The sequence below is a fragment of the Tripterygium wilfordii genome, chromosome 9 (genome assembly GCF_013401445.1).
Source record: "Tripterygium wilfordii isolate XIE 37 chromosome 9, ASM1340144v1, whole genome shotgun sequence".
Classification (NCBI taxonomy): Eukaryota; Viridiplantae; Streptophyta; class Magnoliopsida; order Celastrales; family Celastraceae; genus Tripterygium; species Tripterygium wilfordii.
In genome coordinates this window covers 12,276,431-12,296,598 of record NC_052240.1, presented here as the reverse complement: position 1 = coordinate 12,296,598, position 20,168 = coordinate 12,276,431, and the positions used below count along the sequence as shown (strand labels likewise).

At 37.7% G+C, this 20,168-nt stretch overlaps 5 protein-coding genes across 9 annotated transcripts; 3 read left to right on the top strand and 2 right to left on the bottom strand.

Annotated features, from left to right (window-relative positions):
* Positions 1–218: 218 nt before the first annotated feature.
* On the bottom strand, positions 219–4,281 carry LOC120005668 (probable glycosyltransferase At3g07620). Of its 3 annotated transcripts, none has more exons than XM_038855436.1 (5): positions 4,133–4,281; positions 3,074–3,820; positions 2,853–2,983; positions 1,651–1,954; positions 219–1,222 (listed from the first exon to the last, which is right to left on the bottom strand). In XM_038855436.1, the coding sequence occupies exons 2-5, from the start codon at positions 3,713–3,715 to the stop codon at positions 554–556; spliced, it is 1,746 nt and encodes a 581-aa protein (XP_038711364.1). In that variant the 5' UTR covers positions 3,716–3,820; positions 4,133–4,281; the 3' UTR covers positions 219–553. The 3 variants fall into 3 exon arrangements, with proteins under 3 accessions (XP_038711364.1, XP_038711362.1, XP_038711363.1); XM_038855434.1 differs by having other exon boundaries at positions 1,651–1,999; positions 4,133–4,280; XM_038855435.1 differs by having other exon boundaries at positions 1,651–1,999; positions 3,074–3,855; positions 4,133–4,272.
* A 141-nt stretch (positions 4,282–4,422) lies between these two features.
* On the top strand, positions 4,423–7,782 carry LOC120005665 (CRS2-associated factor 1, chloroplastic). 2 transcript variants are annotated; one of them, XM_038855432.1, is made up of 6 exons: positions 4,423–5,461; positions 5,549–5,676; positions 5,898–6,123; positions 6,210–6,337; positions 6,432–7,477; positions 7,520–7,782. In XM_038855432.1, the coding sequence occupies exons 1-5, from the start codon at positions 4,564–4,566 to the stop codon at positions 7,467–7,469; spliced, it is 2,418 nt and encodes an 805-aa protein (XP_038711360.1). In that variant the 5' UTR covers positions 4,423–4,563; the 3' UTR covers positions 7,470–7,477; positions 7,520–7,782. The 2 variants fall into 2 exon arrangements, with proteins under 2 accessions (XP_038711360.1, XP_038711358.1); XM_038855430.1 differs by having other exon boundaries at positions 6,432–7,767.
* LOC120005669 (sugar transport protein 14-like) lies at positions 7,607–10,293 on the bottom strand. Its single transcript, XM_038855437.1, has 4 exons — positions 9,924–10,293; positions 9,147–9,469; positions 8,434–9,063; positions 7,607–8,341 (listed from the first exon to the last, which is right to left on the bottom strand). Exons 1-4 carry the CDS (start codon positions 10,063–10,065, stop codon positions 7,889–7,891), a joined length of 1,548 nt encoding a protein of 515 aa, XP_038711365.1. The 5' UTR covers positions 10,066–10,293; the 3' UTR covers positions 7,607–7,888.
* A 1,863-nt stretch (positions 10,294–12,156) lies between these two features.
* LOC120006270 (ninja-family protein mc410-like) lies at positions 12,157–15,136 on the top strand. 2 transcript variants are annotated; one of them, XM_038856250.1, is made up of 3 exons: positions 12,157–12,318; positions 13,013–14,139; positions 14,403–15,136. In XM_038856250.1, exons 2-3 carry the CDS (start codon positions 13,137–13,139, stop codon positions 14,894–14,896), a joined length of 1,497 nt encoding a protein of 498 aa, XP_038712178.1. In that variant the 5' UTR covers positions 12,157–12,318; positions 13,013–13,136; the 3' UTR covers positions 14,897–15,136. The 2 variants fall into 2 exon arrangements, with proteins under 2 accessions (XP_038712178.1, XP_038712177.1); XM_038856249.1 differs by having other exon boundaries at positions 14,400–15,136.
* A 1,712-nt stretch (positions 15,137–16,848) lies between these two features.
* Positions 16,849–18,573, top strand: LOC120005117 (E3 ubiquitin-protein ligase ATL42). Its single transcript, XM_038854589.1, has one exon. It carries the CDS (start codon positions 17,029–17,031, stop codon positions 18,274–18,276), a length of 1,248 nt encoding a protein of 415 aa, XP_038710517.1. The 5' UTR covers positions 16,849–17,028; the 3' UTR covers positions 18,277–18,573.
* Positions 18,574–20,168: the final 1,595 nt, after the last annotated feature.

Genomic DNA, 20,168 nt, shown 5'->3' with positions numbered 1-20,168 from the left:
GGCATAATCATGGCTTCCTTTGCCAGGAATATAGGCATTTTTGTGGTGTTCATTGTGTTTCTATTATTCATATTACTTATTTGATTTTAAACACCCACCTTTCCGTAACAAAAAGTAGAATTCACCTCTCAAAATTAAGATAGTTAAGTTGGGTTATCATAAGCTTTGTGGGCCGGAAGGATAAAAGAAGTAAAGAACTACACTGAGGATCAACAGCATGTGTTAAAAACAAAACGGATTCATTTGATTTTCCACAGTTGAATCGTGCAGAGACATGCTAGCAAAAGCAAATAGGTTATCTATGTACATGGATAAACGGGATTTTACAAACTGAAATGTGGAAATCAACTCACCATGAAGAGAATCCATCAATGCAATGACAGTTTCCGTGATTCCTTTTATCTCACTTAACCTGCCGATGGCTCTCTGCATAGAGAATGGAGCATGCACAAAAGCTTCAATGCACTGATGGAAAAATTATCAATGACAGTAAGAAGGAAAAGATGGAGCTACGCTCAAAATAACCAACAATCATCAAAACTCTGGGACATCTTCATCTGGCTCTTATTTGAAAAACTCTGTTGTACCAGACTGCATGGAGGATCATATGGAATAAGTCATACTTGACAGGCTTTTTATGCCAAAGGAAATGCTGTTGTACTAGCTTTATTCTCAACTGCATCATACGATACTTCTCTTCCGGGATTGAGAGCAGAATGTTCCTCAAATTTGGGATCTCTCTCTCTTGAACGAAAACAGAAAATGCCTCCCAATCAAACACCTCAAAAAAAGGAGGCACATAGTTATCTGATAAGATGACTGGCACACACTCATTTAAAATGGCCTCGACCACTCGGGGTGTGTGAACTTCGTAACCCCTAGCACATATGCAATACTTGCTGTTCTTCATGTACTCCCTATACATTTTTTTCCCTTCAAGATCACGTGGTAGAGGCCCAAAAATTTTCATGTCAGCTTCTTTATTCTCCCAAAACTTTAGCAGCATTGGTCGGAGGTAACCATGCATGCTCCCAGCGAAAAAGGCCAAGATAGGTCTTTCTGAAGGAGGTTTTCCTCCAAGATCCTCTAGAGTGGCCTGTGCAGAATGAACATATGTAACAGGAAGAGTAGTATCCTTGCCAATTTTAAAATCTTTAGCGATATTGGCGTTGCAAAGTGATCTGATGCAATTCTTCATATATCTCCTTGTGATTTTGGGGGCCTGTAAACCAAAAGTTATGTTAATTTAAATAGATCTTGGAATATTACAACGCTGAATTAGGCTAAGGATCAACAATAGAATAGCAGCTTCCATAAATTATTATCCAGAGGTCATCGTCACCACAGGTATCATAGTTAATGTGTTTAAGTGTTACATGATGAATTAAAATGGGAGAAAACACTAATTCTTCAATAACCAAATCAAGCATTCTAAATTTACTAGCTAAGGTTGCAACATTTACTTTTACAGAGTGCTCGAGACTTATGGTTCAATGAAAAAGAGTTTTTCACAGACATATGTGCTTTAGCTCATTTAATAATTTATACCAACAATTGACTTAAAACACTATCATCCATACCATATTACTCTCAGAGTCTCAGAATACATATAGCTATGCAATTTGAATCTACTGATGAAGAAAATCATACCCAATCATGACAGGCCACAAGAAAATGATCTGCGCCTCCAGTTCTATTCCAGAAATTATATTTTCTCGCAATTAAGTCCAGATACTTCTTCAGATGTATCTCAAGTTCCTTTTGATTATGAAGATCTTGTTCAGAAAGCACAGTTCTTAGCATTTGTGAGCTGAAGGGTAAGTAAAACAAATGAGCTTTTCTTGGGTTTTTCACGGTGAACTTTCTGTTTCCCTCTATTAGTTTCATAAACCATCCTTCTGAGGCATAAATTCCCCTCGTCTTTGACTGGTGGAATATTGGCTTTTCTCCCTCCCTGTAGATATAAACTTTGAGTATGCGCTCCATCAATTCATAACTCCTGCAGATAAATATATATAGCTCTAGCTTAGCCATCAACAGAGGCAAGCCTTCAACCCAAAGCCAGAGATAAATGCTACACGAAGTAACAGACGGCAGATAGGGAACCAAAAGTGAGCAACTCATGCGGTTAAATTAGTACATTTATTGAAAAAAAAGAGACATCCCAAAATGGGAGAGAACCAAAAGTAGGAATTAGAAAAAATAGTTTGCCACAAAAATTGTTGGTCTTACTTTCAGTATAACCAATTTGTGCTCTTTGTGTTTTGTATATCAATACGAAAGTAAGACCAATAGCAGCGAGCAACATACTTGATGCAATTCTAATAACTGGAACTAAAATTAGTAAAAGAAGACTGCAACCATGGATATATAAACAACAGAAAAGTTGTTTAGGCAACTTAGTTTTAAGCGAAAAATAATTAAGCAAAGAACAGCTAAAAATTCATCTAACCAAAAAAACTTAAGATGCTGCATGATTTATTTCTTTTGTTACATTCCAAAGAAGCTATACTGTCATAAAATTTGAATGTCCGAAATCACCTCACCGATAGGAATTAAGGGAAAAGTGAGTTGGATGCCACATAAGATAACAACCCTGTTTATGGCATTTAAGAAATCCAGGTTTATTTTCTCAGATACAGATTCTTCAAAAAAGTTATATGTTTCCACAATAGGTTTTGAGTAATGCTGTTGCTGTACATATATACTAAAATCCAATCATGTTAAACCATATCAAGAACAAACGCCCTCTAAATATCATTCCAAGCTAAGTGATTGTAAGAAGTCAAATAAGAATAATGTTGTAGAATTTAAAGAGGCCCACGTTTCTTCCATTTAAAGAAGTAGCTCACCTTTTAAACATGGAAACATTACGAAAAATTGAAGCATACTCTTCTGGAGTGTTCCTAACAACAGGAGCATTTTGAATATCATGTTTTGCAGAGAGGAGTTCATGATCAAGCATGGATGACAATCGTGACCTCTACTGCCAATAAAGGAATGAAAAAGCAATATAGTGAATCTTAAACTATCAAATGTTGATCAAATTGAAATGTTAAGCATAAAGTCTCACCATAGAATGAGAAGAAGTAACAAGACTGCGAAGCAACAGAGAGTTCATCTGGGACACTGAAGTTGGTTGTATCTTCATCCTCTTCATTACAGAAATGCTAGTCGCTGTAGAGTTATTGTTCATGATAATCGAAACAGTCTTCAGTGGCTCAGTATTCTTGGATAGTGCTTTCCTAACTTGCTTGACATTGTCTACCAACAATATATTTGCAGCTACAGATGAAGCAATTATACTTAAGTTGGCATCCAAGTCTCCTTTGCCATCTGTAGGAATAGACTTCAGATGATTATTCATTTTATATTTGTCCTCTGCTTTCTCCATTTGCTCCCATTGACCAGGCTTGATCATTTCCTCTTCTTGAGTAGAACTATGGTCTGGCTTTGTCACATCCATTTTCAAACCCATCACCGCGCCATTACCATCAATCTTGGTTGTTCTTGAATTGTTTATGATGGTAGTAGCATTATAGACCATCACAACCGCTGATCCCCTCATATCAACAGATAGATACATACTTCTCCTATAGGGAAGTGCAAAACACTGGAAAACAACAACAACGGCAACGACTGTGCCAATAATGGGCAGCAGTCTCCTAATTTCAACATGACACAACCTGTGAAATATTATGGCAGCAACTTCCATTTCGTGAAGTTTGGAGAGTCACTGATTATAGTATAGTAGATGCTTTATCACCCTTCTGCCTTAACAGGACAAAGAAAATGCCCTTGAAATCTATGAGAGGAATAGCTGGGGAAATAAACAATTCAGTCTCGTTTAAAATCCTGAAAATCAAAATTCATTACGGTGAAAGCAAAGATAGTGCACATTGAAATTAAACAATCAGATATCATCCATGATGAGTGAATTAGTGACTCTCAAGTGGGAAATTTTATCCAGAAAACCTAAACAAGCGTTTCATCATTCACGCCTAAACCACAGCGTGCTCGGCGAAAATTCTCACAACCAACAAAATTAAATTATCAAAAGAGTAATCGTCATTATTTTACCCCTACATAAAATAGCAAGAAAAAAAAAAGGAACAATTTTTAAAAAAAGTACCAGCGGAGCCCCTCCATTGTTGAGTGGAGAAGCTTTTCAAGCTTTGTCGGTCGCTGCGCAGGCTTGCGTTCACTTCCCTCTACTCCACTGTCACAGGAGATACTCGTTAGACCAGCTGACCATATTGTTTGCCCTCGATGTTTCTCAATATTGCAGTGATGCCACCGTCATAAGTTTAAATGCTGTAACTTTCCCCTTTTCATGTTTGGCTATCGTAAATAGTAAATAGTGTCCAGGACTTAAACGTCGCCGTTTGGTAATGTTTTCAGAAATACCCCTTATCTTTCCACTATTGTCTCCGTTTCTGGCGTTGTTCATTCCACTCGATCCTCCAGTCATGGAGATGTAGTGTAGAGCACCCTATACCTCCGAGAAATTCCAGTAGCTACGGCCGACAATTACCCTTCTACTACTGCTGCAAAAATCTACAAATGGCGCTGAAACTGTTCCCCATTCCGTTCCCAATCTTTGCTCCCCCACCAAACTCACACCCTTCTCCAGCCCCTAACGCGAACCCCGACTCAAACTCGAGTCTATCTAACCGTCCAGCTTCAGAGGTCCGGTTCGCGCGGTGGAACAACGCTAACGCCGAGAAATTCAATGAAAGACGGCGCTCTCTGAAGGAAATCGAGGACGATATCCGACGACAACGACGTTTTACTGGCGTCGATAGGATAGCCAACACCTATAACCCTGCACCGCCCAAACCCATCACCACCGGCAATACCACGGATTATTACAAATCCATAGGTACTCCTTCGTCTCCCTCCTCTCCATCCATCCCTGGCAAAAAGTCCAAATACTCTAAGGATCCCACAAACCACCCAGCATTTCGCTATCTTCAGAAACCCAGAAATATATCCCCTTCTCGCAGCAGGAACAACAACAACGGTTTTGCGACGACAGCACCACAGCCAGCAATTGACAGGAAAGCAGAAGTCAAGCTTAGTGAAGATGGACTAACGTATGTAATCGACGGCGTGCCTTTTGAATTAAAGCACAGTTACACCGAGACCCCGAAGGTGAAGCCTCTGAAGCTTCGAGAGCCAGCCTATGCTCCGTTCGGGCCCACCACTATGTACAGGCCATGGACGGGGCGTGCCCCGCTATCACCCAGTAAGAAGAAGTTGAAAGAGTTCGATTCCTTTACGTTGCCGCCACCTCATAAGAAGGGGGTGAAGCCAGTACAGTCGCCCGGACCCTACTTGGATGGGTCGGGGCCCAAGTACGTGTGGACAAGGGATCAGATACTGGGAGAGCCATTGACGCAAGAGGAGATTAACGCATTGGTCCATGGGTGCCAAAAGGCGAAGCGGCAATTGAATATGGGTATTGCCTGAATTCATATGATTTATTTTGTTTATGTTTGTGGTATATTCATGGGATTGAAGGGGAAATGGCTTTTTGCTTGCTCAGGTAGAGATGGTTTTACTCACAACATGTTGGATAATATACACTCACACTGGAAACGAAGGAGAGTATGCAAAATAAAATGCTTAGGAGTTTGCACAGTGGATATGGATAATGTGTGCCAGCAATTGGAGGTTGGTTTATCTGGGTTATACAGTTACTATTGGAGCCGCTGTTGTTTCTGTGCTTTGCTTGCTTATCCTTGTTCTTTATCATTCAATGTTTGTTCTATATTTCAGTGCATCTATTGTTTCTTTGGAACTTTTTTTTCCTCCAACACTACCTGAATGAATGCCATTGTTTTACCCTATTTGTTTCCTTATGTCTATTTTCTTAATGTTCCATCATTTTCCAGGAAAAAACTGGAGGGAAGGTCATTTACAGAAAAGGAGGGGTGCTATACCTTTTCCGAGGTAGAAATTACAATTGGAGAACTCGGCCCCGCTTTCCTCTTATGTTGTGGAGGCCTATTACCCCTGTATATCCAAGGCTAGTGAAACTGGTGCCAGAGGGTTTAACATTAGAAGAAGCAACTGAACTGCGCAAAAAGGGACATGCGCTGAAACCAATATGCAAGCTAGGTAGTTTGCTAATAGCTATTGTCTATGGTTATTGAATAGGATGAAAATCGAAACTGATTAGTTTCTGCCTTCTGTATGTATGACAGGGAAAAATGGTGTTTATATTAAGCTGGTTAAAAATGTCAGAGAGGCCTTTGAAGAATGTGAGCTGGTTCGAATAAATTGTGAAGGAATGAATGGCAGTGATTATCGAAGAATTGGTGCCAAACTCAAGGTTTGTTATATTCATTCATCTGGTGGTTATCATTCATTTACATATGATTAAGACATTAAAAGAGAAAAAATTATCTCAATTTTTGCAATTTCAGGATCTTGTCCCTTGTGTGATAATGTCATTTAAGTATGAGCACCTACTTATATGGAGAGGAAGGAACTGGAAGTCATCCCACCCAGAACCAGAAGACGACAACAAGGAAGCTGAAGAATCCAACACTGAGAGTGTAATTTCCATCACAGCATCTGCAGAAGGCCAAGATTCATCAGCATCAAGCAGTCAAGTTCTTTCATTTCAAGATATGAGCACTAATTTACTTGACACAAGCACATCCCCCGTGGGTTCTGACAAGTGGAGAAAGGATCTATGTGCTTCAAAAGAAAATATGTCTGAGACAGCTTTCAGTGCTATTTCAACTGTGCAGGAGGAGAGAAAGGAATCCACTTCAGACATTGCAGATTGTTCTGATGATAAATTGGAAGCCATGACAAGTAATACCGAGAGTACTAGCATTTCAGCTTTCATGGTTGGCGATAATGAGCTGTCCAAAGATTCACATGATTCATGTGAACATGGGACTACTTGGAGTGATATTCAATCCACTACTGGTGAATCAACCGGTTCACCGCTGGTGTCTGACACCAAACCAGCTGGTGTTCGGAGCAGAGAAAATGAGTTGGAGTCTTCTGTTGCAGGTTCTTTAAATCATGAGAGGTCGCAAGATGTTTCTGGGAATCCTGAAAAGTCGAGTGTAGCTTACACTGAGGGAGTCTTGAGGCTATGGAGGCAAGCTATTGAGAATGGTAGTGCAGTTGTATTGGATGATGCTTCTTTGGACGCTGACATTGTTTATTGGAAGGCCATGAGATTTGCCCAGTCTGCTCCACCTGGGCCTATCTTTGAGCATCATCCAAGGTGGGTGGCAAGTCAAAAAGGTGATGAGAAAGAAAGTAGTAGTGATTCCAAAGTGAAGGAAGTTCCAACTGTTGCAAAGAAGAACAAAAGTAAAAAGGACTTGAAGTTGAACATTGAAAGAAAAATTGTGAGGACAGATGATTTGGATGGACAATATCTTGACATAGTCCCAAAAGGATGTCTAGGGGTTGATGAACTTGCTAAACTATTAGCATGATCATGTTAGCAATATTGGAGAGGAAGTATTCAATATAGCCATTGTTGTTATATGAAGTCTGTAGAGTAGATTATGGTTCAGCTCACTAACGATGGTTCGAACTCTGAAGTCTTCTTTCAATCCATATTGATACAAACTTGAATAAAAGTTTCCATCTATTTCGCATTGAATCATAAATCAGTTTCAAGGGTAGGAAGTGATAGTTCTTCACATATTAGGAACATATCTCAGAAACAGAACTAAAAGACTTGCTCTCACAGGATATTTAATGAAATTATCTTGAGAACTTCTTTGTTGAGCTCTTGGAAGCCACTATTTGTTGCAGATGCTTCCATAAGAATGGAGTAAAGTCCTCTGGTTTGGCAATGGAAGATTTGAACGTTGCAATCAAATACTGTCTTCCCTCCCTTACGGAGTATCTACGCTGCTTGTCCCGACTTCATTTCTAATCCGTTTTCATTTCCATTTCCAATTATTTTCTTCCAGAACCAGTGATTTTCCCAAAGAAGGTATACCTCCTCTATCGGAACTTGTTTCGTCTCCGGTAAGAGGAAGTAGATGAAGGCGCTCATGATGACAATCAAGCAAGCAAATAGCAGGAAAATTCCATATCGAAGATGGCACAGAGAAATAAGGAAAAACTGTGCAACCAAAGCTGTGAAGATCATGTTGACACAAACCACCATACTCTGCCCAGCCGACCTCGTCTCCAGAGGGAAGAGCTCGCTGGGAACAAGCCATCCAAGGGGTCCCCAGGACCGTCCGAAGGCCATGACAAATAAGAAAATAGCTAGCACAAGGAAGATGCTGATACCTTTGGACAGAGTTTCTCCTTGTCCAAATTTCAGTGCCAGAGTTATGCCCACAGCGACCTACAGATCAAATTGTTTAGTCAAGTAAGTATTTATTCTTACCGAACACAATGCCAATGGAGTTTCATAAGGCGGGCTAAGAATGCATTTACCATACAGAAGATCATCTCAGCTCCAGCTTCCAAGAAGAAAGCTCTTCTGCCAAATTTGTCCACCAATGCCATTGAAATTAGCGCCCCAACGACGAGTGCCCCGCTTGATATGGCAGATGAATAAAGAGACGCGTTGTCGCCAAAACCCAAGCTCTGAAATATGACAGGGGCATAGAAGAGTATAGAATTGTTGCCAGTAAGTTGTTGGAATGCAGGGATTCCTAATGCTCCTATTATCAACTGGGGGCGATTCTTTCGTTGGAGTAGATTCCTGAACGGGTGCTTTATGGCTTTCGCTGCTTCGCTTGCTTCAATCAGATCAGCAAACTCCGCCTCAACGTTTTTGGTTCCTCTGACTTTCTCCAGTACCTCTCTTCCCTCTTCCAATCTACCTTGTTCCACAAGACTATTCGGGGTCTCGGGAAGGAAAAGACCCCCAACAAACATCAAAGTAGCAGGGACAGTAGCCAAACCAACAGATAATCTCCATCCCCAAGGATGAATCTTTTCAGTGCCATAATTTATGAAGTTAGCTACCAGAATCCCCAAACAAGTTGTCAACTGAAATAATTGGTTTACCGCTCCTCGGATTTTTGCAGGAGCCATTTCTGAAAGATATAATGGAACAGCCTGCACAATTACAACAGGAATGCATTAAGATTTTTTTTGGCTTTGCCATTACAAGAAAAGTTCTGAAAGTATGTTTAGCTTACTTGGTTAGCAAATCCAATGCCTATGCCAAGGAAGACTCTTCCTAGAATCAGCATGAAAATGTTTACTGCAGCTGCATTAACAACTCCTCCTATAAAGAAGGCGATTGATCCAACAAGTATACTGGCTCTTCTACCTTTGCTTCTAGTCACATGAGAGGCCGCGAACGTGAAAACAAGGGCCGAAAAGTATAGGGAGGAAGTGAACAATGTAAGAATCTGGTTGTCATATTTACAGTAGTCGGTCTCATTGAGATGTTCCTGCTTCCTTCTATAAATTTTTGGGAAGAATTTCTTTGTGAAATCATCCATGGAAGTGACTCCACCTGCAATCATTGAAAAAATTCTCAATTTCAGCCATCTTCAGCAAATTACAAGTATATGATCTCAACTCCATTTTTAGGGATTGTTGTTTGTCAGTAGCATCAAATGAAAACACCCAGTTCAGAATTTGATAAATTAGGAGCAATAAGCTTTCCTTTAAATGACTTCTCTGCCTTAGTATTTCCAAGAAACAAGAAAAAGACTGTCTGCAACTGCAAAGTAAAATTTTTTCCCTCTCTGATTCTAATTAGCTAGAAATGACTGGCTTTGATCTACAGAGTCTAAAACGAAGAGAGCACTTGAAAACAATGATCGATTTAACAGTATAAAATAATCTCAATTAGTCATCAAACGTAGAATCATTGAAATAACAGAAGACAAATGCGATTACCCAAATCAAAAATCACTAGCCAAGGTCGGGGAAAAATTGAATCAATGAAGGATTTGAAAACTCACCAGAAACACCAAGATCATACCCAAATAGAGAACCACCGAGTGCTGCAACAATACACGAAAATACGAAATACCCAGTAATCCTATACTCATAAAGATGAGCCCTTTTTAGTTTCCCTGCATCTGTGAATCCTCCACCCGCCATTGCTGTTGTTTTCCTCTCCTTCTCCCTTTGTCAACACAGCTAATGAGGACTGAGAGCCTGCGACTAATATTAACAGCTTTAGACTTTAGAGTCTACGCATACAAAGAAACAAAACAAGACAATGACTTTCTATATTTGAAAAGAGTCTGTTTTCCACTGTATACCCAACATGGCTATTCTTTCGTTTCCCACATCTTGTGTGGCATCTTATCTGTTACTTCAAATTTCAGGATAACCCAAATAAATTTGTTAAGATTCTTTGCAAAACTGATTCATATTCAAATCTCTGTTTATGGCTGTTTTTCAATTTTCAGGTAGAATTTCAAGGTAAGTTTGGACAATTGGATAAGGTAGAACTTAGAAGTGGTGTAATTTGAGTGAATTGGTAGTTTTTAGGGTTTATTATTTTATTCAAAATTGTCCAAGTTGACACTAATTTATCCAAAAAATTTGCTCATTGACAGTTGGGTTCCTAGTTGTTTGATTCATGCATTATTTATTTGGTCTAATAATTATTTAAATCATCGCATATAATAATTGCCCTATTTTCCTTAAAAATATATATCCCAATTGTAATTGTTGAATAATTTATATATTACAGAAACATAGAGTCTAAAAAGATGAGGTTGGTTGATACTATTACTCCAAAATCATGAGGTCCCTTAGATAATCGCCAATGTGATGAGACCTCATCTGTGCAAATACCCAAAATACTGGTTCATTGTGTTATCAACCCAACAAGATTGCATGATGTTGTACTCCCCCACCCACAAAAAAATTAGGAAAAAAAGTTTGAACGGACAATTTTTTTTTTTTTAATACAGGATAGGGGAGGGGAGGCTCGACTCAAAAGCTTTATGAGATATCACACATATGAGTCTCATCTGAGTTATTTGTGGTTCTTAATGGACAACTCTTTACATGCACTTTGTAAACGTATCAATTTCTATTTTCACCTTTAACAAAACAAGAAAAATATAAATCCAGAACTTATGTACCACTCTTAGTTACATGTAGTCTTGGTTTGTTATGGGTCCTATTCTTATCTATGTAGTCTTGATTTCGTACTTTCGTCTAAATATGGGCTTTTGCTTCCTTTTTTCAATTCGAGTCATACACTCGTCAAATAAAAAGTCCTTTGGGCCTTGCTTAGTTCAAATCAATTTCCTATTTAAATCATAAGGTCCATTAAATTTTTTTAAACAAAAGGATGGGTAGGGCGATCAATATTAGTAACCCTCTCTCGCAAGGCGGAGTCACGTTTGGGCTTGGGTGGGCTATAGCCCGGGTGAATTTTTTGATAAATATTTAGTACTTATATATCTTCAATAGCCCAATCCAATATTGAAAACATAATACCCAAGTAATCTAACAAACAAAAAGCCCAAATAGACAAATGGTATGTCCACGATCCACCAACTCCAATTGTTATAACTTGCAGTGCGTCCTCCAGCTCCAATTGTTGCATGTCCTTCAGCCGTCCAGAGGACCAGCTCGGCAGCTCCAAGTCTCGAAACTCGGAAGCAAGGCTCGCTGATGACACCGAGAGTGGATCGTTTGAAGGTAATTTTTGAACGAGAGTTTATTGAAGATATCGATTTAGATTCGATGACAGACGAATTTTATTCTACAAAGCATCGAAGGCTGCAACTTAAATAATGTGTTTTGTTTTCCTTTTTTCTTATATGTTATGTACTTTTGAACCTTACTACTATGTATGATTTTGAATTGATGATTGATCTTGGTGGGATAATTTTTTGTGTATATGGTTGGTACTTGGTAGCCCAGGATGAAAAGAATTCTTGGCTCCGCCCTTGCTCTCTCATCATAGGAGTACCCACTCATTGCGGAATATCCAATTTGAGCCATAGTTAAATCAGTACAGACAAAAGAGTATGGGCCAAAGTAGAAATACACTAAAATACAAGGGAACAAGAGAAAATAGCAAAAGAGTAGTATACAAAAAAACGAACAGAGAGAAAATGTGATGTATATAGAAAATATTTTTTAAAAGGATAGATACCGGTAACACTGTGCAAGCGGCAAGAAGAAATACACGACAATCACATGCAAATTTTTATTTTTTAAAAAAGCCAAGATGGTTTTGAACATTTCGCATACCACATTGTAGTTTTGTTTGTGGCCTTGTTTCTTATACTTCTCTGCCTTTCTCTCTCTCTACCTACTATTGTCTCTGTTCCCCAGACAACCTCGGCATAGGGCTTTTATCATTTCTCTCCCATGATTCATCAGGTATCTTTTCTCTCTTCTTTGTTTCAGTTTTTGTTGTATAATTCTTTAGATTTGTTTATCAGTTACTTTGAATTTTTTTAATTGTATTTGTGGCTGTTAAGCTGTCTGAATTGAAGTTTTGAAGCTGATGGATGAAAGGGTCAATTTCCTTTTCCAGGATTAAGTTTTTGGGTGGATTTAATTTCTTAGGTTTTTGGGCTTGTGTGGATGATTTGATGATTGGGCAGATCTGGGTATCCTTTTTTTTACCGGTTGATGAGATGGGGAAAGTAAAATTGATGAAAATAGATGTTGTTTGTAGAAATTCAAGAATTTAGTTCAGCTAAGTATGTCAAGGATAATTGATTTGTGGTGTATTCAGTTTCTAGGTGCCTGAGAATTGGAGATAATTAATGTTGGATATGTTGATTCTTTCTGTGTGCTCTATCAGCACTTGTATAGATCTAATTGAGTTTGCCAGTTCATGAAAAGGGTAACTGATGAACTTGTTTATGATAGATTTTAGAAATTAAGAGGCATAGTTGTTCTACTTTTTGTTTTTTCTGTCAAAATCTAATGAAGTTCTTGTTTTGTGTGACTTTAGTGAATTTGATTCTTTACTTGATGTCTGGGCCCTCTTGTGCGGTTAGGTTTCTTTTTTATCTCGTCTGCATTATTTTAGTAGTAATATTTCATATTTTCATGTCTGTGCCAGCATGTGTTTTTAGAGTTGTCTCCTCAGTACTCTAGCGGCAAGATCATGAGCCACTGAAGATAGAGGAGAGGATTGGAAGTGCTTGCTTGCTGTTGAACCATAGCGATAAAATTGATTCCTGAAGATGGAGGATGAACATGGGCTTGAGCTTAGCCTGGGTCTAAGCTTTGGTGGATCATCCGTCAAATGCAAAGGTAAAAGTGGTAGCTCTTCTGAGGCAAAGACAGAAGAAAGTGATCAAGGCAACAAAGTAGTCGATGACCTTAGAAACTTTTTTAATGCTAGTGGCCAGAGAGAGGGCTCAAGCACTGCCTCACAAAAAAGTGGCTCTGTGAAACCTCAGGACAACTTCTTCAATGATCTTTCCAAGGTACCTGTTGATGCAGATGCTTCTATCGAGTTGAATGGTATGGGGCCCTGGGTTGCCAACAATAATAGGTCTGAGGAAACTGATGAAGAAAAAAGGTCAGAAGCAGGTAGTAAGCGTAAAATCTTCTTTGATGAGATTAGTAATCAAAAGAAGCATGAGGGAGAAGCTCATCTTACTGATTTGCCTGAAAAGTCAAAAGTGTCTCACATATCTATTACAAGCGAAAGTGGCTCAATTGCTGAAAATGAAGATGTTGCAGAGTCTGAAGTTGGTTCAGCATCAAGGATACTTTCACACCATGATGATGGCTGCATACGATTTACTGCAGTTGGCGGTTCTTGTGAGAGTGGACCAAAGGGGGTTCATGGGTCAGCCAATTCCAGTGTTGTGGACTTACAAGGGCAGATAAATTTTAACGGTTCCGCAGAAAATGACTTTAGGCTTGGAAACTTGCCATCTACTGTTCCTATAAACATCATGAATGTCCCTTACTCTGTAACTGGGAAAGATTCTAACTCTGTAAGTGCAGCCAGTACGTCTGGCCATCCTCCAGGCATGAAAAGCATATCTATCCTAAATGGTGATCATCAAACAGGGAGCCAGCTTATGTTCGGCTATTCCTCTTTACAGCTTCCAATGTTGGATAAGGATAGTTCCTCAGGTTTTGTATCTCAGCTTCAACAGTTCCATTCTTCCTTCAGCGGTAGAAGCACGCCAAATTCAGATAAATATAATGATGGCTTGATGACATCTCAAGGTCTTCTTTCAGTTTTTTATTTTACTTTCCTTTCATGCACATATATCTACTAGATGGAGATTTTCTGTAAATTAAGCAGTTCTCTCGTTCTTCATGCTTGCACAAAAGATGAAGAAAACATGACAAAACTCCTTGAAGATGAAAATATTTAGTAAATTGTGCATATCAATGAGAGCAACCATCTGGAGAATTTTTATGCTTGGAATGTCGGTCCTGATTGATATGAGGTTTTTAACCTTATTTCTCTTGTTTGCATGTAGCAGCCATGCACCTAGTTGCACGAAATACATCCAAGGCAACTCAATATGATGGGAAGAAGTTTGAGCAGGCCAGAGGTGATGGCAAACAGCATGCCAGAGGAGAAGCTTCCTCTTTTCTGACAGAGGAAGAAAGAATAAACAGCATGAACCTCAGGGGTAAGGAGGGTTCTGACCGGTCAGCTGCAGAAGGTATCTCTTTTGATTTTTCTGCTATAAAACCAGGTATTGCTGCAGATGTAAAATTTGGGGGTAGCGGCTCCTATCCAAATCTGCCATGGGTTTCTACCACTGGGCCCGGTCCAAATGGTAGAACCATTTCTGGTGTTACATACAGGTACAGTACAAACCAAATCAGGATTGTTTGTGCTTGCCATGGTACCCACATGTCGCTGGAAGAGTTTGTTAGGCATGCTGCTGAAGACAATGTTAATTCAGACAGTGGGAGTGGTTTGGCAACTTTTTCAAGTGCCAATCCTGCTGCCTCTGCTCAAAGTTGAGATATGCTATCCATTTATAACTAGATTAATAACGTGCTGATAAGGGGTGGACGGAAACCTGGTTATGAATATGTGTACTAATTGTGAGATCCCTCCTTCCTCTTCTCATTGTACTTTCATATCTTTTACCATAACTTTGCTTTTCCAATTTCCATCGAATGTTGCAATTTTATGTAATAATGTGTATAATCATCCCCTTATCCCGAAGCAATGTTTAAGTATTTCACCTTTTGTATTTTACTGTTTTTAGTCATTGCATGCTCCTGCTGTAATATTTAGAAGGACGTGATCTGAACCCTCATATAATATGTTCTATGAAGTGCTATCTGACCCAGACACTTGACATGTTGTGCCAGTCTTTAAAGAAGTCATGTCAAATATTTTACAACATTGATTTCAGCTTCATTGACAATTTTAGTGGTCAAGAATGATTGACATGGAATTGGTTTTACTTGATTGTAGGCATATATGCGTATTGAACTTGTTTTCCTCCCTAGTGTCTGTCTAGATAAGTTTAACATGTTGTGGAATGTAGTCCAATTGTAAATTATATTAGTTGATAGCTCTGGAGATTAGGGTTGCTTCTGATACCTGAATATCTGCTACTCTATCTTTGTCACTCACATATTTGTTAGATAGCTAGTATAGTTGAGAATGATTTAGATTGGTGATATCATCATATCCTTTTAGTATCTGGATTGGAATTTGATACCAATTATTTAATTCTCTTTCAAACTTTTTGCTGGGGAAGTTCTATATTTTACGAATTATCTGAAAATGGAGTCGTCTTGTGCTTGTCAAGTAACAGGGATGCCTAATACCTTGCCCAAAATATTACGCGACAAAAGGCCGCGTAACACAGGCGAACAGCTTTCTTGTTGGCTGTGGATGTATTAGCTGTAATGCTCATGTAATTCATGACCAGATTTCTTATTATCCTCCATGTGCATACTTACAAAACACAGCCGGAGTTTAGGCATGTTTGTTTATTCCTCCACAGCTTGGTTCCCCCCAAATGAGTGAAGAATCATGTGCTTTAGATTAAATTTGTACTATATATATTCCTCTGTTTCTTTTGGTAAGGTTCGCCTGCTATTGTAGTTTCCTTCTAGGGCTAATATACCCTTGACTTTCACTCTCTTTGATTTTTTTTCCCCCTTTTTTGCTACATTAGTATTCCAACAAATTAAATATTTAGATATATATTATATGGTGAGATCACCCACTTACAGGTGGTTCTGGATTAGTCTTCTTGTGCAAGTAACTCTGACTTCTAATTACAGGCCAAATGGATCTTGATCACCTATTTGTCAATTAACAAGACAATGACAATGAACGACCATTGATAATCCCCTTCAATTGGATTAGATTGAATATATCTACCTAGTTTTTGAGCGCTTTAGAGTTTAGCATTTAGGGTATTTGTTTTAGTTAACTACTTGGGTGATGGTGATGAATCTCTCTAAGGCCAATTTATCATGTCATCACGTGGGAAAGTTGTGTGCGAGTGGGTATGATGTTCTTAGTTTACACCGATATTGAATATAAATTTGTATGATATCATTCGTGGTTATCCAAAAAAAAATAAAATTATATGATGTCGTTTTCAATTAAAAAAACTAATAAAATATTTATAATTAAAATTTTGTTAGATGGGAAACTTCTATAGATAAATTTGTATTCTCGTTTAAAAAGAAAACCAGCAAAATATTTACAACTAAAATTTTAATGGTGTCATGCATCTCATCAGTGTAAAGATTCTCCTGAGGAAAATGCCTCCCAAGTTGCAAGCCAAGTTTGTTTACAACCATACGCAGCTCCACCTTGTCATCACTACTGAATTTCAAGCTTTAAAAACCCCCAGAAACATTATTATATAACAATTTGTCAAATAACAACAACACAGAAAGAAACCAAGAAATCTGACGACTTACATACAAAAAACAATAAACATATATTAAAGTCTCATGAACAAACAACAATCAAACCCATGTAAAGCTACCCCTTCATTTGCTCAAAAGAGATTTCTATACACAAAAAAAAAAAAAAAAAAGAAGCTTTAATAATATTCTCTACCAAAAGAGTTCTTGCCTGATAAAAGTCAAAACTGCTCTTCAACTTCTCCATCTCCAATGAATCCACTGGTTTTGCTGCTCTCACATCTCCTACTCTTCTTCTTCTTCTTCTTGGTTTGGCAGGTTGAAGCTCAATCTTCCTTTACCCCAGAGAGTTCACAAGATGTTATCACAAGCTTTAAACCAAGTCTTGCTGTGGTGATAGGAATTCTGGTCATCATGTTTGCTTTAACGTTTGTTCTCCTTGTCTATGCAAAGTGTCGTAGAGACAGGGATGGTGCCTCTGCTAATCATCCTAGACAGGTTGGATCAAGTTCTCGGTTCTCCGGGATCGACAAGACTGTCATAGAGTCTCTTCCTTTCTTCAGATTCTCCTCTCTCAAAGGCTCAAAACAAGGCCTTGAATGTGCAGTCTGTCTCTCCAAATTCGAAGATATCGAAATTCTTCGATTGATTCCAAAGTGTAAACATGCCTTTCATATCAATTGTGTTGATCAGTGGCTTGAGAAACACTCAAGCTGCCCTCTTTGCAGGCACAAAGTCAATGCTGATGATCCCACCATTTTCACCTATTGGAATAGTATGAGATTCTCCGGAGGCCATTCTGAGCTCCAAGAGGACTCAAATGTTGAGGTTTTTGTTCAAAGAGAGGAAGATCTTCCCGGTCCTAATTCTTCAAGATTCAGCTTTCGAAAAGTCGAAAAGGAGGGTGGTGGTGGTGGTGATAAGGAAGAACTTTCATTAATCCGATACCACGAAGAAGAAGAAGAAGATAAATCAGTACTGCATAAGCTCAATCACCAGATTATAGTATCCGACGTTGTCTTCAAGAACCGATGGAGCAACGTGAGCTCCTCGGACCTTATGTTCTTGAAATCGGAGATGCTAAATGACATGTCAAGCAACAGATTTGATTCATTGGGTTTGAGCAACAACAATTCAACAACTTCAAGAGGAATTAAGGAAGAAATGGAGATGAAGAGACAATTTGAGAGGAAAGTCAATACAGTTAATATAAGTAGTAACCAAGTCACAATCCCAATCTTACCTTGTACCTCAGATTCAAGCATTCTGAGCCCAAAAGACAGAAGATCAATGTCTGATATCACTGCTCTTTCGCGATTGGGGAATTCGGGTATGAAGAGGAAAATCAATGATTCTGGAAACAATAATGTTAAGGAGCAAAGGCTTAGGAGGCTTTGGCTGCCCATAGCAAGCAGAACAGTTCAATTATTTGCCAACAGAGAAACAAGAAGTCAACAATCTCATCATCAGACCACCACACAGCCACCATTAGATGTCTAAATTAGTCTTAAGTTTAGTTTATGCATTTTTTTTTTCCTTTTTTACACAGATTTACAAGAGCTGAAGTTCATGAGTTCCTGTAATAGAGTCCCCTGTAGGTAGTTTCAGGGTGTTTTTTTTTTTTTAAAAAAAAATGAAAGTAATATATATATATTTATAGCTGTTATAGCCTGTTCATCATTGCACATGAAATTTATGATTAAATTTCTTGTCGGTGAAATCATAATGTAATCCCAGGAAATAGAGAGATGACCGACGGTTGTTGATCGATTATTTGTTCTTGTATATCAGATGTGAAATCAGAGGCATGATAAGTGGCAATAATTGGCATCTTTTTATCAACTACAAAAGTGGAAAAAGCTCTCTTTTAAGTGCTGTACTTTGGTTTTATATCAACAATTATTGGATTGGATTCCTGCAATAAAAAACAACAAAAGGAAAAAAAAAAAGAAACAAAATTTGGAAAAATTGGGTATAATTGTTTCCTAGCCAACAACACTTTATTCATTCCTATGTATAGAATATTCAGAACAACAATTTTAAATTACTCGACCACCTTATTAAACATGATATAAAAATCGCTCTTCAATTTGCAATGTTTGGTCAATTGATGATATATAAACCTCTCTCTGCAAAATAGTAATACAATAATTATTAGGGCCATTAGAGGCCTTACTAATTTTTAAAAAATTATCAAAAAATTATAAATATAAAGTATTTGGTGTATAGATTAAGATCACTTATTTTTTTCAAGGTAAAAAAACTAAATTCATTGAGAAATGATAACAAATTAAATAGGTGTTTGATCCAACGGTGAAAAATGTTTCACATTTGTATCAATCTTTTGTCAACCAATTTAATTTTTTTACCCGTAAAAAATTACATCATGATGATCTAAACAATAAAAACATTACATTTATTATTTTTAGATTTTTTTTAAGGACAATTGATGGCTCAAATGAGCCTACTGCAGTAGAAAATATACTGCAGGGACCCCATTTGAACCCAGTACTCTATTTTATTTGTGGATTTTTATATTTTTTGCTCTTCTGTATAACGTCAATTAATTGCAGAAGAAGCCTCACAGCCAGGACGTAATAGTCGAGTCATCCTTCCTGTCGGAATATGCATTTTAGATAATGTTTGCAGGTTTTTTTTTAATCAATAATGTGTTTTTTAAAAACAACTTGTTAGTAAAAATAATATTTCACTTACCTTCCCTAATTAAGTTACTAAAATATACCTAGCTCTCCTATTTTATATACTATCTGGTAGTAATTAAAGCTGACAAAGAGCACAATATATGCCTTAATTTTTTTTTTACCTCATCATTTTGTCTTCAACCAACTTGAGTATTGTTTTGGGTTAACTGCTTCATATGACGTTGTAACCTTCCAATTTATAAAATTATTTACTATGTTATTTTTTATTTTATTTTATTTTTAAATTGGGATTAATGCAGAGGTGATACGGCTAAAGAACTATAAGTGAAATCTTAGAAAGAAAATAAAAATAAAAAATTGTGGAGTAGGTTGTTTTGGGGGTCAATGCTTGTATTTCAATCAAATTTTGTAAGTAGGACAAGAAATGATGACACTCAAGAAAGCTTGCAAAACCAGCATGATTTTCTTTGAGCCATTGGTTTTTTCTTTAAGATGGATGTCATGTTACGCAAATTGCATAAATGGCTAAACTGTAAGATGTAAAATTTTAATTAATTTTTTTTTTGATATTTTCAAAGCTGTCAATTTTCTATAATATATTCAATCAAGTGATGTAAATTTTTTTTTATATAAATTAACAACTTTTGTAACTTTGAATTGAATAATAATATGCTATTAAATATCTAAATAACTAATCAAGTGATGTAAATTTTTTCATATAAATTAATA